Source organism: Rhinichthys klamathensis, unplaced genomic scaffold, assembly GCF_029890125.1.
Source record: "Rhinichthys klamathensis goyatoka isolate OS25496 unplaced genomic scaffold, OSU_Roscu_1.1 h1tg000303l_1, whole genome shotgun sequence".
Lineage (NCBI taxonomy): Eukaryota > Metazoa > Chordata > Actinopteri > Cypriniformes > Leuciscidae > Rhinichthys > Rhinichthys klamathensis.
In genome coordinates this window covers 389,304-407,947 of record NW_026606822.1, presented here as the reverse complement: position 1 = coordinate 407,947, position 18,644 = coordinate 389,304, and the positions used below count along the sequence as shown (strand labels likewise).

Here is an 18,644-nt window from a genome sequence, read left to right as displayed (position 1 = left end):
ATCCCCAAAACACAGAAAGATGTCAAAAATAGTACAAAATAAGTCATAATGCTGATGTTAACAATTAGACATATGATAAATAGTTACCATAATGGACAGAGGAGGAAAACAAATTTGTAACTAGGCAGTGTCAAACATAATCACACATACTCTTGCTGGGGAACACCCTTACATGACTCACACATTCCATTTAAATCTGTATGGAAAGTGGAGACTGCCTTCAAGACCTCACCAGACTGGATTCATTTGATTTTTTACACTATTGTTATTTAAATAGGCGTATACATGCGTTCAATAGCAACAGCAGTCATTTATTTATATGTTTTTTCAATAAACACTCTTAGTCATGCTCATGCACAGCTTTTGGAGATGTTTTTGCCATGTTTTACATGTCAAAGTCATCCACAATGTAAAACGTGCATGTTCAAAATATCCTACTACTATTTCTCCAGTATGGCTGTACTGTGCATGCATATTTTCTGTTTGTACCCATATAGCCTACATACCAAAACATTCAAGTTTATTTTTAAATGTTCTTTGATGAATATAAATTTCAAACAAAAAGCATTTATTTCAAATATATATATTTTTTGCAACATATAACGGTCTCTACTATCACTTTTGATCAATTTAATGCGTCCTTGCTGAATAAAAATATTAATTTCTAAAAAAAAATTAAATAAAAAATCTTACTGGCCCAAACTTTTGAATGGTTGTGTACATAGATAGACCTACATATAGTTGCCAAATAAAACCAATATATCACACTGTCAAAAATACATACTTGTTTAAAAGTGTGTACTGAGCTGCACAGTAAGCACGCAAGTATTCATAGCGAGTAACACAGCATTTATTTGAATGATATTTTAATCTCTGGGGAGGAGATTTAGGAGGGGGGATTTAGACGTCATATGGGCGTGTTTCTATGGTTGCTTGCCTTCTAATGTTTTGCTCGTACATGCGGATCTATGAAGCGCCTTTTCCTTGTCAACTGTTTTATTTCATTCTCCGGGAAAGTGACCAGTGAACTTATCATGGGGAATATATTTGTCCGTGTAGTGCTTTCCTGTTGTTTAATCTTTATGCCTTCAGCCCGCTAAATTTTCTGTCAGTTGTTGTATATTCACGACAAGTGTTCACTCACTGTTTAAAAAGAAAAATCTATTTAAGAGACGATGACATGTGTGAAGACTTGGCCGCTGCTTCTGCTGCCGTTTTCACTGCTCTCTGTGGTGAAAGGTAAGTTGCTTTTCCTCACCGGTGACTTAAATGAAACGAGTATTATTTTTAAACCCATGTAAGTTTAAACTACATTAACTTATCAGTGTAGTTTTAAAGAGATGTTTCTGAAGTAGTTAGACTTGTGTTTCTAAAGTAGCCTAGCATGTAATTGAATAGCATAAACAAAAATAATAACAACACTAGCCTAATACTTTTCATTACGATTTTATGTGAAAAAAAAAAAAAACGGATACTGCAAAACCATGAGATAACCCGGTCATTTGGTTGATCTTTTTGTTTGAATTTGATTGAAATGTGATTTTTTTTTTTTGGACAGAAACTCTAAAATTAATAAAGTGGAAAAAAAACCCCGTTCTGATAACGGTATAAAACTACATTCTTTTCGAACTTTCCTGTAGGTGGAGCCACAATACAACTGTCAAGTGCATACTGCTTTCAGGCTTTGTAATACAATTAAAATACAATTAAAAGGAACATTACTGCCCTAATTTTGGGGTTGGTAAGATTGTTTATATTTTTGAAAGAAGTCTCTCATACTATACAGTAACATTGTGAAATATTAGGCATATTGCATTTTAAAATCATTAAATTGCTATTTCTTCCTGTGATAGTAAAGTTGAATTTTCAGCACCATTACTTCAGTTTTCAGTGCCACAATGATAATCCTTCAGAAATCATTCTAATATGCTTATTTACTGCTCAGAAATACATTTCGTATTATTATCAATGTTCAAAACAACTGTGCTGCTTAATGTTGTGTGTAAACCATGATATGTTTTTTTGTTCAGGATTCAAAAGAACAGCATTTATTTGAATTGAACAGACATAGTGTCCTAAATAAAATAATTTATTTATTTGAAAGAAAAAAAAAAGTCTTACTGACCCTAAACTTTTGAACGTATGACTAAAATCAAGTATTTTGGTTGATCATCTATCTTGTGTCTGTGGTTTATTTAGCAGATTGTCAGGTTCCTGTTTTGAATGGCAAATTTATCTTGTCTACGGAATCCATACAGATGAATCATTTCCCAGAGGGTTCCAAAGCAATTGTGGAGTGTCCTAAAGGACAGGAGAGAAAGGAAGGTTCAAATTTAACCACCTGCACGAATGGGAATTGGAGTGCCGTGGAATTAATCTGTAAAAGTAATTAATTTTTTATTTTTGAATTGGGCCGTTCCCTCTAAACAAAATGGTGTCCAGAAAGGTATATGTGGTAAACTTCTGTTTTTGCACCCATTTCAGAGATGGACTGTGGATTACCTGAAGTTTTACCACATATGAGCTACTCCATCCCAGATGGAACGTTGTTTGGTTCCCTCATACAACCTAAATGTGAGAGCGGGTAAGAACTGCTGCGGCCCCTGCTGTCCATATTGCACTCAAAATGTAGCAAACGACTTATTTCTTTTGTCTTGAAACCAGATATGACCTGGAAGGATCAAGTCATAGGCAATGTCTTGTATCTGGCTGGAGCGGAAAGTCTGAATGTATATGTGAGTCCTCATCTTTGCATTCTTTTTATTTTATTTATTTTTTAAATTTTTTAAACATTTATTTTATTTTGAGGAAGGAAAATGTTTTTTATAGTTTCAGTTTTAGTGAACTATAATAACCCTTATGCACATTCAATATTAACATCAATGTTGTCTAGAATAACTTTACAAAAAGTCAGAGATGTTGTAACAGCCTCTGTCATCATGTCTTTCATAGTGATAACGTGTGCTAAGCCAGCTCCAATTGAGCATGGAAACTTCACCATGCCCAGGACGATTCCAGAGTTTGATGATGTCATTGAATATTCCTGCGATGAAAACTACACCCTCTCTGGAAACAGATTCATTAGATGTGGGGGAAATTGGAAATATAATTCACCACCTCCAGAATGCATAGGTTAGTTTTTGGAATTCAAGTTTTCACTCCAGCATATTCCACGCATAAAATCACACACAATCATCAAATGCTCAACACTGCTGCATTCCTGTCGCTCAAGCAGTAGAGGATGGCGCTAGCGACGCGAAGGTCATGGCTTCGATTCCTAGGGAATGCATGAGCTGTTTTGAAGGATGCATCGGATGTATCCTTTGTGGCCTTTAATCACCCACAATCCTTTGCACACATTTAAATTCATGAAAATAAAAGGATGGTACTGAGCTTGTCTGAGTTTATTATGAAATGTACGACAAAAATAATGCAGACTCTAGCCTAGAAGCCTCAGAAGGACTGGACTAGGAAGGACGCAGTCTCGGTAGGATGCAGCCTTCCGTTTGAGAAACACCCTAACTTTTGGCCCTCTAGTGTTTAAAAAACAAAACTGCATGTATTATGCAGAAGTACATTGTTTTAGTCGTGCTTCGGCTCTGCGTGACTGTGCGGTTGAATATGTTTTTTTCTCATAACTAAAAAAAGAGTGCGAGATTATCCTGCTGCTCATTAACCATTCACTATTAGCCAGCGCTACAACAACCCATAATGAAAAGACCCTTCACAATAGGTAACGCTTTACAATGAACTGTTAGAGAGCGACATATGGCAACTTATCTGATGAGTAATAAAAACGTGACGTATGTACGCAATTTCCCACGAAAACCATCCCGTCAGGTCTAAAATGTAAACACTTATAATATGCTTACCATAGTGCCTCAATCTGACCCTTAAATAGTCTGAGCATGTATTTGGACTCACTTGCTCTGGTGTTGCGGAAGCATGCGTGTCAGGACTGGTGGAACATCTCTAGTAGCCTGCCCAACTCATCTTGCTTTTCTTGCACAACACAGTTTCATTGCCCTTTCTCTTTATTGCATTTTATTGTTTGGTTCCCTTACTTACCTGTTTATTTATGTTTGCCTTAGCTTGCATCTCTAGGTAACCTATACCTGAAGGTCGTCTTTTTCTTGTTCAGCAGTTCCTTCAGGCCTTTTATGATTTATGGATTTTTTTTTAAAGTTATTATGTTAGTTGTATATGTGGATGTGATCTGTAGATGTATCCTTCTAGGGCAGATTGGGGGTATTAGGTGGCTGTGTGTAGCAGTGCTATGGAGTATGCAGTAAAAAAAGAAAGAAAAAAAGAGTGGGAGGAGAAGAGCAAAGGTTCACTAACCAATATGCAGAATCAATTTTTTATATTAATTTTACTAGATTTATTTTCGGCTCATCAAATTAGATTAACAATAAAAATGTATATTTGTACATATTTATTATTACAATATGTCAATATATTAATATGAACTAAAACATTAATTATTATTAATTACCATTGAAATGCAAATATATCTATGCAATATTGTTTTGAGATCTAAATAGCTGAAATGTCATTTTTTATCTCTGATGTGATTTTGGGCTATATACTCATTAAACTTAAAATGCTACTGTTTATGACCTGAGACTGAATGGTTGTTAAAATGTAAAAAGTAAAATAAAACCCACGTCACCAGTTGACACTGTTGTTCCACTGTTGTGGTTTAATGGGTGTTAATTGAGCCATTTATTAGCACACCTGATATTGAAGAACTGATAAACATTTCAGTAATGTTTAAAACAGAAATCTTTCTGTAAATGTTTCTTTCCAGAGAAACATTCTTTTATAGTCTTGGTTTATAAAACGTTTTGGAATCTTGTTTTGACATTTTATTGGGCTCTACTTAACATTACTGACATTCCATGCATTCGACAGTGTTCCAGATGCCCTGATGTGTGTCCTTATGTGGTTTCATCACTATATTTTGCATATTACATTCTGCAAGTATTTACTGCTTTACAGAAAACATTTTTATCGACTTAAATGCAGTTTCCTTTCTATTCTCAGAAATTGAATGTCAAGTTCCTGAAATTAGGTTCGGTAACCAGACTGAAGGAAATCCTCCATACTCTTATAAAAGTAAAGCCACGTTTGAATGCTGGCCAGGTTACAGGATGGAAGGGTTTGCTACGTCCGAGTGTGAAGAGAGTGGCTGGTCTGCCCTTCCTGTCTGCGTTCAAGGTAAGCTTAACCTTCTGAATGCTAAAATGGATGGGATTTTTTTTCCCCAAGGTGTGAATTCATGAAATGAGTGATAAGTAGACCCGTACAGAATCTGCAGCGTTTCCTGCGCTGATTCCAAGGGAAACTCTGCTGCATTCTCTATTGGAAAAATGTGTCAAACTGAGCTGATGTCAAGGTTGAGGTGGCTGAAATAATACAAGTACATTGATATTAGTACTGTATGCTTACTACATAAAGCATACTTAAAAATATGCTTGAACTTTACTTAATAAAATGAATCAGAGAAGTATACTTTTTTGTATGTTGCCATCAACTGAACTGCCGAGATGTTTACAACATGTGGAATGTTGTATTGAAGAAGGTGGCAAAGTAGATGATGACATGCTGATATTTTCTTTCAGACATCATAACACAGACAACAGCAAGCACTAGCACAAACACAAACAAAACCACAACAACAGCAACAGTCACAGCCACAGCCACCACCCATTCACATGGTAAGAAGTCCAGCCCATATGGCATTCTATATTCTGATTCCTGATCATTTGTTATGGTTATGCGGTAATGGTTATTTGATGTATTTTATTGCAGGAAGACATGAAGAACAGCGTAATTCTAAATTACTGAGTGAGTCATCCTTTAAAGCCAATGATACATCTGCTACTGAATGAAATGTCCGAATGCATCCCCCCTCAGGGAAAGAAATGCGGTTACTGAAGTCAGAGCTGTGTTTGACGTGCAACATATGTCACCATATAATAACAGTCAATGATGAGAATGAGTTATTTTGTCTTGTTCAAGTCTAAAGTAAGAGGAGTGATGACTACTGTAACCGAGGGCCACATATCAATTAAATGTTTATTTCCTTTTGTTCATGTATTTCTAATAACACAACGGTTGATCTTTCAGGTTCTGTGATTGCCGTGCCTATAATTGTCGGTAAGCATCTGAATGATTTGGATTAAACGATAGACTTTTATATAAAATTATGTTTATTTTTATATATACTGTTCAAAAGTTTGGGGTCATTGCATTTTTTTTTTTTTTGTTGAAAGAAATGAATGCTTTTATTCAACAAGGACACATTAAATTGATCAAAAGTGCAGTAATGCATTTTTAATGTTACAAAAGATTTCTGTTTCAAAATGCTGTTATTTTGACCATTCTATTTATAATCCTGAAAAAATATATCACGGTTTCTAGAAAAATATTAAGTAGCACTTAAGGAAGGATCTTGTGAGACTAAAGACTAGAGAAATGGTGCTGAAAATGTTGCTTTAACATCACAAGAATACATTATATTTGAAAATATTAAAATATAGAAAACAATATTAAAGTTTTTACTGCATTTTTGATCAAATAAATGCAGCCTTTGTGATCATAAAAGACTTCTTTCAACAACGTAAAAAAATATTACTGACCCCATACTTTTGAGCGAAAGTGTGTATACACCTTTTACTGTTTACGACACTGTTTAATATTTTATAATATAATATTTTAATATTTTCTTAATGTCCACAGGCATTGTTTTCATCATTTTAGGTTCGTATCGTGAATATAAACAGAGAGGGTGAGTATATCTTTTAATCTGTCGTATGCTTTAAAGTCCTTCTAGCTCAGCTGACCTAAGCATGACAGACGGTCTCTCTGCTTCTACTGCATGCTGCTTTAGACATGCATTAACCTGATGCTTTCTTTTGCTGTCTCTTGCATGAATCCCATCTTTTCATATGCTCTTCGTTTATGATAAGGGGGGACAAAAAATGCTTCACTTAGATGCGTGTTTTCACGTTTTTTCATGCGTGGACATGTGCTGGATTTGTAGTTGATTTGCAGCTCACTTTTAAATTGCCCCTATTATGTGTTTTTTTTTGTTGGGATATTACCTTTCATGTATGAAATAGCTGTTTGTGAATGTAAAAGGGCCGCAATGTTCCAAAGATCAAAGTGCAGGATAAATGGAGTTATTGTCTCCCACGAGGGAGGGGGTGGGGGAGGGTTGTTGGATGGTGGGGGAGAGTCTGACATTTCTAATGGCCTTGGTCAAAGAGGGGTTACTATTGAGGGAATTGTAGCTTTGTTGGCTGCCCATGAACGACGTCTACTTTGACCCGCCCTCAAACACTGTAAGCTGAGGCCTGGAAGAGTCTGCTATGTGCCGTTGACATGTTGATGAAAACCCACTTTACACGCACTTTCAAAAGATGAGGACTCAGGTTCGAATTGATGTTTGATCGACAGCAATGCTACAGTTCATTTCACTGTGCGGAAACTCAGATATGGTAATTGGGCTTTTGTTTCTGACGAGCTGTAAGCAGTTGACCAATCACAACAGACTTGTGCCGTCTGACCAATCAGAGAATTGTAAACTCTCTGCAAAAAAAGTTTTTTGAGAGACTGAATCCTTCATCAAACCATTTGAGAGACTGAGAGAAAATAGTTGAGGCTGCAATGTATATTATGAGAAAAATAATGTGTTTTTTAACCTTGGATGCATGTAAACCTTTTGTAGGAGGCCTCCAAAGCAAAATTAGGTCCTTTAAAATAGCATAATAGGGGCACTTTAAATTCTCAATTATTAATTAGTGTCTGTTGTACATTGACAGAAGTTCAAGGTTTCAAGGAAGTCCATTAAACTGTCCACCCTTAATTTTTGGGGGGATTTCCCTGCATGCTCACCAGGTTGGTTGGCTCATTAACTATTGTCAAGTTGGCTCACTAACTATTGGCAAGTAACCTCAATCTCAAGAAGAAAATGATTGCTGATGTACCATCAAACATTACAGTATGTCTAGGCACATAATGATCTGCAGAATGTAAAAAAAAAAAAAAAACACATTTTAATTAAAGGTGCTCTACGTAACTTTTAGCGGCCTCTAGTGGTGATGTTTCAGATTGCAACCAAATTTTACAAGAGCGCTCGTGCTCGAACTCATAGACAATACCGTCTATTACGCAAATATCTCGGCGAATACTTGACGGATTCGGCGAGCACCGAGGACCATCTCGAGCTGAAAAGAACCATATAAGTTCCATAGTTTTTGGTGGTGTTTTCGCGGAGATATTAGCAGAAAACCATCGGGAGCGCTGCAAAATTGCGGACGCCGGTGACGTCACGATCTCAGAAGAAAATCGCTCGTATCTCTGGAACGCAAAGACCCAGAGAGCTCAAATTCGGGGGAGGAGGTCCCAGGGGAACCCTTGCCCGAACGCTAGAGTGGCGGGCCTCGGGGATGCCCCCTACCGGATCGCCGTTCGCTGGGACCCCCGATTTCGAACGGCTATAACTCGGGGAGCCGGGCGAGTTGGACCTCGGGGGTGGGCTCGTTCGAAAGGCCCCGTCCAGCACTACGAACGATTAGAGTCTTGGGAATATTGATCAAAGATTGACTGAGATATAAGCCGAAAAACGTGCGCCTTTAACCGGACTTAACTCCCTGACCGTCTACAATAGACTGTATATAAGGAGAGAGGCTCGGGAGCGCGCATGCATGTCACATCCGTTGGATTTCGCGGTAAATCCGACCCGGAGACTTCACATAGAAATAGGAATACTGGCCTTCAGAGGTAATAGCAAAACTCGACAAGTGGATCATTTTAATGTGTGATTACAACCCCTTCACACACAGGCAATAAAAAAAGGATTTATTTTAGTAGAAAAGTTACATAGAGCACCTTTAAAAGGTCTGCTGTCACAAAGGAAAGATTGGGCTGGTGCTGCTAACAAAATGACTAAATAACTAGGCAGAGTTCATGTCTGACCAGATACTAATTACATCCAAACAGCACGCAGAACGGATGGCTAATTGAATATTAACAAAAAATGAATGTGTCCAATAAATAATGTATTATAATGACTCTATCTCCTCGTTTGATGATGGTGCATAGTTCATACAATACTGGAGAAGGCCAGAGGACAAAAGAAGAGTTATTGCTAAATCAAAGTCTGTAAACCCAAGGTATTTACCCATCAAAATCTTCATAAGCTTAATATTGGGTTTCTTTTGTTGTTCAGTCACAATCAAATGCCTTCATCTCAGACTAATACACTCATAGGTAGAGAGTTTTTTTTTCTGGCATTAGTTGCAAACTAGTCTCCATTAATTATTCTTAATGTGTTCTTGTGTTGAATAACAGCGATGTTTCATTTTCCTCAATGTGTTTTCTCTGGACTCTCCACCACAGGGCAAACAATCGGACGGCTCCTTTGTTCTAGCGCTGTTCCTGCAAGTGGACTGCTTGAAGTTGAAGTTTTAAACTTCAGTGTTGTATTTTATAAACTAGATATTTTATTTATTTATAATTGCTATATAATGTTTTGCTTCCAGTTATTGATGAAAACACAAGATGGTATTTTTGTATATGTTAATAAAGATGTTTATACTTGAGTGTGTTCTCCCTCTCAGTATGATTAAATCCTGACCTCAGAATTTCCCCATCTCGTAGTCAAGTATCCACCCAAAATGATCTCCCAAAAGGCTCATGTTTCCACTCACGTCTTTTCACTTTTTAAAAGTGCAGTTTTAGTCAGACATTGTAAAGTGAGATATTGATAGTGCACCACAGCCTGGATCAGGTTTTCTGTGACCATATGGTGAGGAAACCTGATCCCGAATGAGCAGACGTTCTTGATGTGAGCTGTAATAATAATTGTTGCACTCCCCTTTCAAACATGTCCTTTTACGTCAGCAGTAGACCAAACAACAATGTGGTTACCAGGACAATGGCAGAGATAGTTGCTGCTATTCAAGTCAAATATTTCATCAACTGTAGAGTCATTCAGACAATGTGCTATACAGAGACCTTAGCCAATCCCACGAAAGCAAAGAAAGTCTCAATGTTGTTCTCAAAAAGCTGTAACAAGATTTCGATTTCAAATTATAAAAAATAATAGTTTTTCTGACATTGATAAAAAAACGATAAAATGTTATTTATTCATTTACGTTTTAACTGTTGAAGAGTAAAACTTGCTGCTTGGCAAGTGTGGAAAACTGGGTGGACAAGATGTTGTTATGTGGTTGCTAATTGTTTCCTCCCATTTGATTGTTTCCTGGTTTTAAATTGTAAGTCAGATCGCTTAGAAAAGCTTCTCGCTTCAAGCTGTGCGTAGCACAAACATTGGGTCGAAGTACACGCTAAAGTGTAAAACTATAGGCTTAGTCATTTTTTTAAATCCCTAACCTTAGTTTGTTCAATATGATGGTAACTCTTAAAAAAAGGTTACATATAGAAGCATAAAGCCGACATTCACCCAAAAATTCTAATTCTGTCATCATTTACTCAACCTCAAGTTGTTCCAAACCTGTATGAACAACAACAAGAAGATATTTTGAAGAATGTTGGTAACCAAAGAGTTGACGGGCCCCATTGACTTCCATAGTATGGAAGAATTAAAAAATACTATGGAAGTCAACTGTTTGGTTACCAACATTCTTCAAAATATCTTCTTTTGTGTTCAGCAGAAGAAAGAAATTCATACAGGTTTGGAACTTGAGGGCGAGTAAATGATGACAGGTTCCCATCATGGGACCATTTTATGGATTTAGTTTCAATTCATTCATTTTGTTTTAATAATTTTTTTATTTTGATTCAATTTTAATGAATTAAACATCACATAAATATAAGAATGCTATAGTATAGAAACCCAGTGAACATTTTGAAAAGAATGTAGCACCACTACAAATCTAATAAAAGGTTTCTAACACGCTAATTGCATTAAGAACAGTTAGCAGGACAAGTGCCTTCACAAACTGCAAAGAATGGTTTCTTGAGTTCTTGTGTCACTGAAAGAAATGGGGCAAATTGAATTAGTAAAATTCATTGCTGATCATATACAGTAGGTTTATTCTCAGTCTTACTTGGAAGAAAGAACCCATTATCAGTGCTAAAACTTCTCAGTGGTTTTAAATTTTTTTTTTATCTCATAGTAGCCTAACCCGGGTCTTTTGTTAAATGTTTGAGTACGCCTCCTCATTTACACTGGATCATTTCACACTGCAGTCGAGGGTCCACAACTTCCAATAACAGTTGGTCATCTGTAAGGAGACTGCAGTGAAGAATTACAGAGAAACCATTAACCATTAAATCAATGTAGTATAATTAATATAATGTATGTCACCTTCCTGAAAGGCTACATGAAGCAGGACTGCAGATGATTCAGTGTTTAGGGTGTAGGCTATGCTTAGCTGTAGATTAATGAAGGGATATTGAATGGAGGTGTATTTACTCATGCTGTGGTAAACAAAACCACAAGGATACGTCAGCTCTTACCAGACCACTCAAACCAGTAGGCTGTTTTATTTATAGGGTCATCTAAAAACAAGACATTTAATATGCTTGCTGTTGCCCGATTCATGCATATGGTCGACATTTTGTTCACAAGCAACAGGTTTTATGGGATTCAGGAGTTATTTGTTGTTGATTGTTCTTTTTTTTTTTATAGTGTTGCTCTATATCTCTTCCTGGCAGAAAGGAAATGCACATCCTTTTTATTCATTTATTTGAAGTAGGCTATCTTGTTGAAGGAAAGAGCTTCTAGCATTTGACATTGATGAATGCAGCACATTTCCTGGGCCTCAAACATACAACGAGAACACATTTAGCACAATGTCCCTCATAATTGTGGACAGCAATTTTAATACGATAGGCCTACTTATAAAATATCTAAAAGACTGTCTGTTTAAAGTGAAATTTGGTATTGGTGCTCACTTGACAGCAGTTAACAATAGCACACGATGCTGAGGTTCTCACAGTTGCTGGGATCTCAGTTGTTCAATCAGCTGTGTCACGCTCTCTCAAGACAGCAGAATACATCCGGTTTTAATATAACCACGCGTTAGACCATTAAATGCAATCAACTGGCATCAGTTACAGATGTTGGGAAAGTGATCCAAAGTTCAAAAGTTAAATGTGTGTCGGTCTTGAAAGCCAGTTGTTGAGCGTTCTCTCATTTCATCGAAAATTATTAGGTCTGAGGAATCGGGAGCTAGATCAGAGTGGAGTAACTTCTTCTATAGGGTTTAATGGCGGTTGGCAAACCCGGAGTGGAGTAACTTGGAGATTAGCTCTTATGATCGTCTGACTCTGGAGAAATTGAGAAGAACCGTTTCCACGCATGTTTCAGTTTTGGATCGGTCTGTCTGTTAGGTAGGCAATAATAATGCACTTTTGAGGTCACACAGTGCCATCCAGTGGTGAATAATTGAAACGGTGAATGAGTTACGTGCGGTTACGTGTCGAGTGAGCGTCAGGCGCTTGTTGATGATGTCACCAGTTCCACAAGCAGATTATGAATCGATAAATGGCAAATTTCGCCACCTGTAGACTAGTAATGTCATTTAAGATACACACATGTGCCACGGTGGAAAAAAAAAATATTCAGTTGTCATTTTTGCACTTACATTGTTGACCTTTTTATTTTATTAAACGGAGAAGCGTATTATTTGCGAGGTTCTGAGACGGTTCTGGTGCTGCAGTGGAGGTCCATGGTTAACTACTAGATGAATGTATCAGGTAATAATGTAAAGATATTTAATAAGTTACAGCTGCTGTAATACATTTTTGGCACGAAGAATAAAAAAAGATTCCAAAGGCGTTCTAAATAGCGATTTCCGTTGTTCTTTAGAATCATATCTTTTTGAACTGTTCGTAAACCATGATATGAACTCCCCTTTCCACCTTCCCTCTTTCCACCCACCCTTTCCATAATATCTCCCCCCCTCTTTCCATCACTTTCCAAACTTTTCCATTTTCAAACAAGTAACTTAGTTCCCAAGCTCACATCATTGATTTATGCTATCGGAAATTTCCTACTTCCCACTTCTGAAGTCGTGATTACGAGCTCATCTCATTCAAATTTTGACTTGAGAGGGTGTTCATGTCCAATATTTTAACCAGGAAACTATTATTTAACAAGGATATCATCATATTTCCGTGATATTTATTACACATAGTTGATATTTATACATGGCATTTTAAAAACTATAGTGCAAACTACAAATATCTGACGACTGCAGGTGCTTAGAACACAATGACAAACTATTTGATACTGGGTATGTTATTATAACAGAGATCCTATGATATATTGCCTGCAGTGGTACTGCAGTATTGTAGAGGAATTACATGAACTTGTTGCACTTAAGAATCAGTATTTTTTATTCAATTTATAAAGCTTGTGCAAATCAGACATGCAAAGACATGGATCACAAATGTTGCAGTAGAATCAGTAGTCCACAGCATTTACTGTAGGTCTCCCGTCCCATGTGATGTCAGCACCGACCCAAGAACACTGATTTCAAATGGTGCTAGATGCCATAAAGTACTCTATTGCACCATTTGAATCCAGCTTCCAGGAGCAGCAAATGAGGAGATGGCACTGCAAAACAAAATGCTAAAGATGCTATATTACACATACTGGAGCTTTTAGACCTCAATCTGTAAAGATAGTTTTGAAGAGAACAGTTTGGTCTGAACCATACATTCTTTTAATATTTATTGCTGTGCAACTATTTCCTATACTTTACCTTGAAAGTAAGCTGTGAGATTTTGTGCACCTATACCCATACCTGAAAGTAGAGGTGTAATGTTTGAATTACTTTAGACCTAAGTCAATAGAATGAGTACAATAGAAAAGTATAGGGAGTGACCTAGAGGGAAGGAGAGCATTTGTTTACAAGTTTCATTTTCACTCATGTACATCAGTTTATTCTTGGTTTGCTGCAACTGCGCACCTGACCGCTTGTGTAATGCTGATCCAGCTCTTAAAGGGAAAGGCGTCTTTATTGAAGCTTAGAATCTGCCATTTAAACGGGGTGGAAAAGAGAAAATACAACAGTAAATATACAGTCAGCAGATTGCAAACAGTTGAGACATGCAGTATGTTAGAAGATTAAACAGACTTTTTATTTTGGAATACAGAATTTTTAATATGATTTAACCTCGGCATTGAACAGGCATTATTCCCAATATAATATCTATTTCTTGAGGCGACTGTAAAGATGTCTTCAGGGACTTGTTGATTTAGGACTATCTTAAACTGTATGGCGTATCACTAATTGTATTGTTGGGTCTAGAATTACTTTTTTTATAGCAAAGGATATGAAAGAGGCCAATATATTTTTCTTGGACAACAGTCAGGCCAGACAGGATACTAAATATAACACTTTGTTTTGAAGTGATCTCTGCATTACTAATAACATTATCTCTCCCACTCTTTATCTCTGTTCTCCTAACTCTTATATAACATAATAATAAGCTAGGGGGATTTAAAAAACACAAATATAACGTCTAAACGTCTTCTTTATTAGTAAAATTGCATTTCAGTAAATAAATAAAATATGGGCAAAAGATTATTACTACGACATGCCTACCTGTTTCAGTACATTCAACAAGCGTATGCGGTCTGACTGCGCCACCTAGAGGGAAAAGTGAGCACTGCGCTAATGATTTGTTTACCTCGTATAGTCAAGTGCGCACTAGCAAATAACTACTGCAAGTTTATTGTTAAACTCGCTGAATAAGACCGACAATGTCGCAGTTTGACGTCATAAGCATTAATTTATTGAAATGAAGTATCTATCCTTTAAAAGTTGTGGTGTTAAAACAGGCAACAAATGTATGTTAAGCCCCTTTTAATGTGTGATCCACTATTATTTCTTGACAATAACACTTACGGTCTTTACTAGCTCTTTGAAACGGATTAATCTGAATCGACAAAAAGTGCGCACTTCTAATATTGACGTACGCAACGCATCTCTCGCGCAGCATCCCATTCCTGCCGTTGTCTTGAATGCGACGCATCCAGTTGGATGAGACTGTGGAACACTCACTTATGATTATGTCATGATCAGCCGCTACGCGTTAATATAAATAAGGAGCGCTCCACGAAATCTCTACGCAGGCGAAATTCCCTAACGAATCTCCATATTGTCGCAATAGCTATGACGCAGTAATATATCTAATGCCTGTTGGAATAATTATCAACATTTAGCTCTCAGATTTCAAGTGATGACATCAATTCTTCAAACATTATTTGTCAGATAATTTATTAACTGTGAGTAACTAAAATATTAAGGTATTTAAAAGGAAAGAACTATTAGCCTGTTATCCTGGTTTACAAACAAAAAAAATGAATCGTAGCCTACATATCAAAAATAATTCTTGTACTTACATGGATAGCCTACATTCAAACGATTGACTTCCAATGAAATCTTTTCTTAGTTACCTGCATGCCATGGATGCCTGCACTCTTCACTTGTTTCAGTCCGACCCAACTCCTCAGTTTCCTTTCTTGAGACATAGTCTCCTCGCATCATTACAAGATCCCTATCGATTTTTCCAGTGCGAAATTCTCCAGCCCCGCCCCCCCCAGACACTCCCCCGGCGTCTGATTGGCTGCAGCGCGTTACACGTTCCAAAACACTTCTGGATCACATGTGCTTGACGCATGTTTACAAACATTGTACAGGTCACATGGTACAGGGCACCATTTAATGCGCATCGCTGGGACACTGTCGCAACGTCTCATAGAAAAGAACAAAAGGTCCGGAGCTTACAGTTTACATGAAGTTTACATGAAACCATCTGTTGTTGCATTCCATCGTGTTGAAAAAGATCCGAAGCACTATTTAGCTTGTTTATGTAATCATATAGTAAGGAAAATTGGCAATAACATTTTCGGTCATATCTCATAACTCAATGTTTAGATTAATTACATCATATTATCACATTTAGTAATCACATTAACTAACCAAATATCAAATAAGAGCACATGCGTATGACAAATTATTTGATCACTTTCAAATTATTTTGATCTCATCTTTAATGAGATCACTATGTTACTCCATAGTAGACTATATTATTGTATATATTTTTGTCATTTTACAGAAGAGTTTTTGCATTGCTAATTATTTTAGCTGTTCAAATAATATGTTTAAAAGTCTAAATGAAATCCTTATTTGACTATTGTTTATGTATTGTCAATATCATTCTAAAATAGTTTGACCAACCAATAAGGAAAGAACAGTTTTCAATTAAATAATTTCATGTTCATTATGCCTACCAATTGTATTAATAATAATAATAATTATTATTATAATTTTTTGTATATACTTTTTGCATCAGAATTTTAGACAACAATAGGAAAATAGCTACTGGTCAAAAAAACAAAATCACTTTTATACCCCAATTTGTTTTTTCATATTTCTTGTTCTTGATAGAGAGAAAACATTACTAAAGCGCTTGCTGAGAAAGTGTTTGTGACAATAAAAAAAGTTTAATTATTATTGCAGATTATTATTGTCCAGTAACATCCTTGCCATGCAAGAGCTCTTTATGCACACTAGGGGGCAATATTTACTTAAAATACTGTTCACTAAAGCCATTGCTGAAGTTGTTGTCACTCTTACAAAGTGGACTATTTTCTAGGTTGCCCACTAATGTAATATGCAATGTTATATTTAATAATAAAAAATAGGGCAGCATGGTCGTTTTATTCCAAAAGCCATATTTTAAACAAAGACATAATCAACCGATTCATTGTCATTCTCAATGCAGCATAGTGACTTATATATACAGTAGTGCACATATGTGAAAAAGAGGGAAGTGTCTGGGAATAGAGCATGAAGTGTACATGTGTTGGTTGTAAAACTGAGCATTAGGGGAGGGCATGACATCTGGGTGAAACCACCCCTCATGTTCATTCTCATAGCTGACAGGTTTATCTGTGTGTGAAATGAATCGATGTATCCCCATGCCTGGTTAGGGAGGTTGAGGCATTCTTCTGCAGAACAAAGATAGCTGTCTTGGTAATTAAATATTACTCTATACAAGTTTTTCTCAATCTTTTTGAGGTGGCAGACCACCTAAACCCAAGTCAGTGTTGCTGTGTTGAGTTCATATAATAAACAGTCATGTTTTGATAGCACCAGTGTTTACATTCATAGAAATCAGCCTATGAGTGGCATACTTGAAGTCGTCTCTGATTATTTAGTTTATTCATTAAGCCCTTTGTTTGTTGCAGAACTAGATCTGGTGTGTCAGTGAGCGTGCCATTGCTATCCCAACTCTGAGGCTTGCAGCTGGCTCTTACTAAAGGTCTATATTTAGATCTGTGGTATTACGACTATTTGCTTGAGTGTCTGTAAAGGATCTACTATTAATAAACAAATGTGCATCTAAATTATTACATACATCTGTACAGTAATTTGAAACATTATGAATTTAATGGATAGAAAACTCATATGCAAATTTTAGCATAACAGTATACCATCCCCCATATTAAGGTAAAATGGGGGAAGTATGCTGTTTATTGAAACCAGCGTTGGAGAAAGTTACTTTTAAAAGTAATGCATTACAATATTGTAATACTTTTTTACTCTCTAAAAAAGTAACTAATTGCATTACTTGGTTACTTTTTATGGAAAGTAATGCATTACATTACATTACTTTTACGTTACCTTTTTTCTCACCTGGGCTGGGATTGGTTTGTTTTTTAATAACATTTTTTTTTTTCTATTTTCGGAAAATATAAAGGCCCTTTCACACCAAATGTGAAATGAATAATCCTCAGGCTGAAGGAAATGCAGATTACAGTAGAGGGCGCAGCTCAAACAAACCTTTCAAAGCAAAGACATTGCTTAATAAAATGAGATTAAATACATAAAGTATATTTGTGTAATTTAATTATTATACATTTGCGTAATATTCAGAGTTTGCGTTTCACTGTTTATTCATTTTGAGGAACACTGAATTTGTGCAAGTGAGAGGAGTTAATGCATGTTCACATTTAGTCTAGAACTACAATAACCATCATCATCATCATCATCATCACACAACGCCTCTGCACTCCCGATTTCTCTCATCATGAGGACAGGAGAGCTGTCAGTCAATACAAGGGAAAACAAAGTCACTTGCGTTACTTGTTTTGAAAAAGTGACTCAGATGTTTTGTTGTAGATTTAAAAGTAATGCAAAACTTTACTCATAACTTGAAAAAGTAATCTGATTACGTAACTCGCATTACTTGTAATGCATTACCCCCAACACTGTTCGAAACAATTACGGTTTATTTAGTTGCTAATGAGTTAAATTTCTAAAACTTTAGTTTAAGAGCAACTGGGAATAAATTTCACTTTATGCTTGGTTTTTGCTTAATGTCCACAGCAAAATTGGTATTATTTTCTACGTTGTTAATTTGGCTATTTTCATTGGGTAAATTGATTTGCAATGTGAATGATTTCCGTATTCCCCTTCTTGACACCCATTAACTGGTTCATAGTTGGAGGGAAATATCCGCTCAGCCTCCAGTTTGCCATCACAATGTAGGCCTTTTTTCCTGCTGTTGCTGAATGCATAACACACACACACACACACACACAGAGAGAGAGAGAGAGAGAATACCATAGTAAAAAATGTTCCACTCTG

At 36.4% G+C, this 18,644-nt stretch overlaps 1 protein-coding gene and 1 long non-coding RNA gene across 2 annotated transcripts; both read left to right on the top strand.

Annotated features, from left to right (window-relative positions):
- Positions 1-982: 982 nt before the first annotated feature.
- im:7151449 (zona pellucida sperm-binding protein 3 receptor) lies at positions 983-6,142 on the top strand. The gene is made up of 8 exons (XM_056270563.1): positions 983-1,239; positions 2,200-2,385; positions 2,485-2,584; positions 2,665-2,735; positions 2,953-3,132; positions 5,047-5,220; positions 5,625-5,720; positions 5,815-6,142. Exons 1-8 carry the CDS (start codon positions 1,176-1,178, stop codon positions 5,892-5,894), a joined length of 951 nt encoding a protein of 316 aa, XP_056126538.1. The 5' UTR covers positions 983-1,175; the 3' UTR covers positions 5,895-6,142.
- A 436-nt stretch (positions 6,143-6,578) lies between these two features.
- LOC130104139 (uncharacterized) lies at positions 6,579-9,611 on the top strand. The gene is made up of 3 exons (XR_008809437.1): positions 6,579-6,793; positions 9,112-9,182; positions 9,409-9,611. It is a non-coding gene; the product is annotated as an uncharacterized LOC130104139 (long non-coding RNA).
- The last annotated feature ends 9,033 nt before the right edge of the window (positions 9,612-18,644 follow it).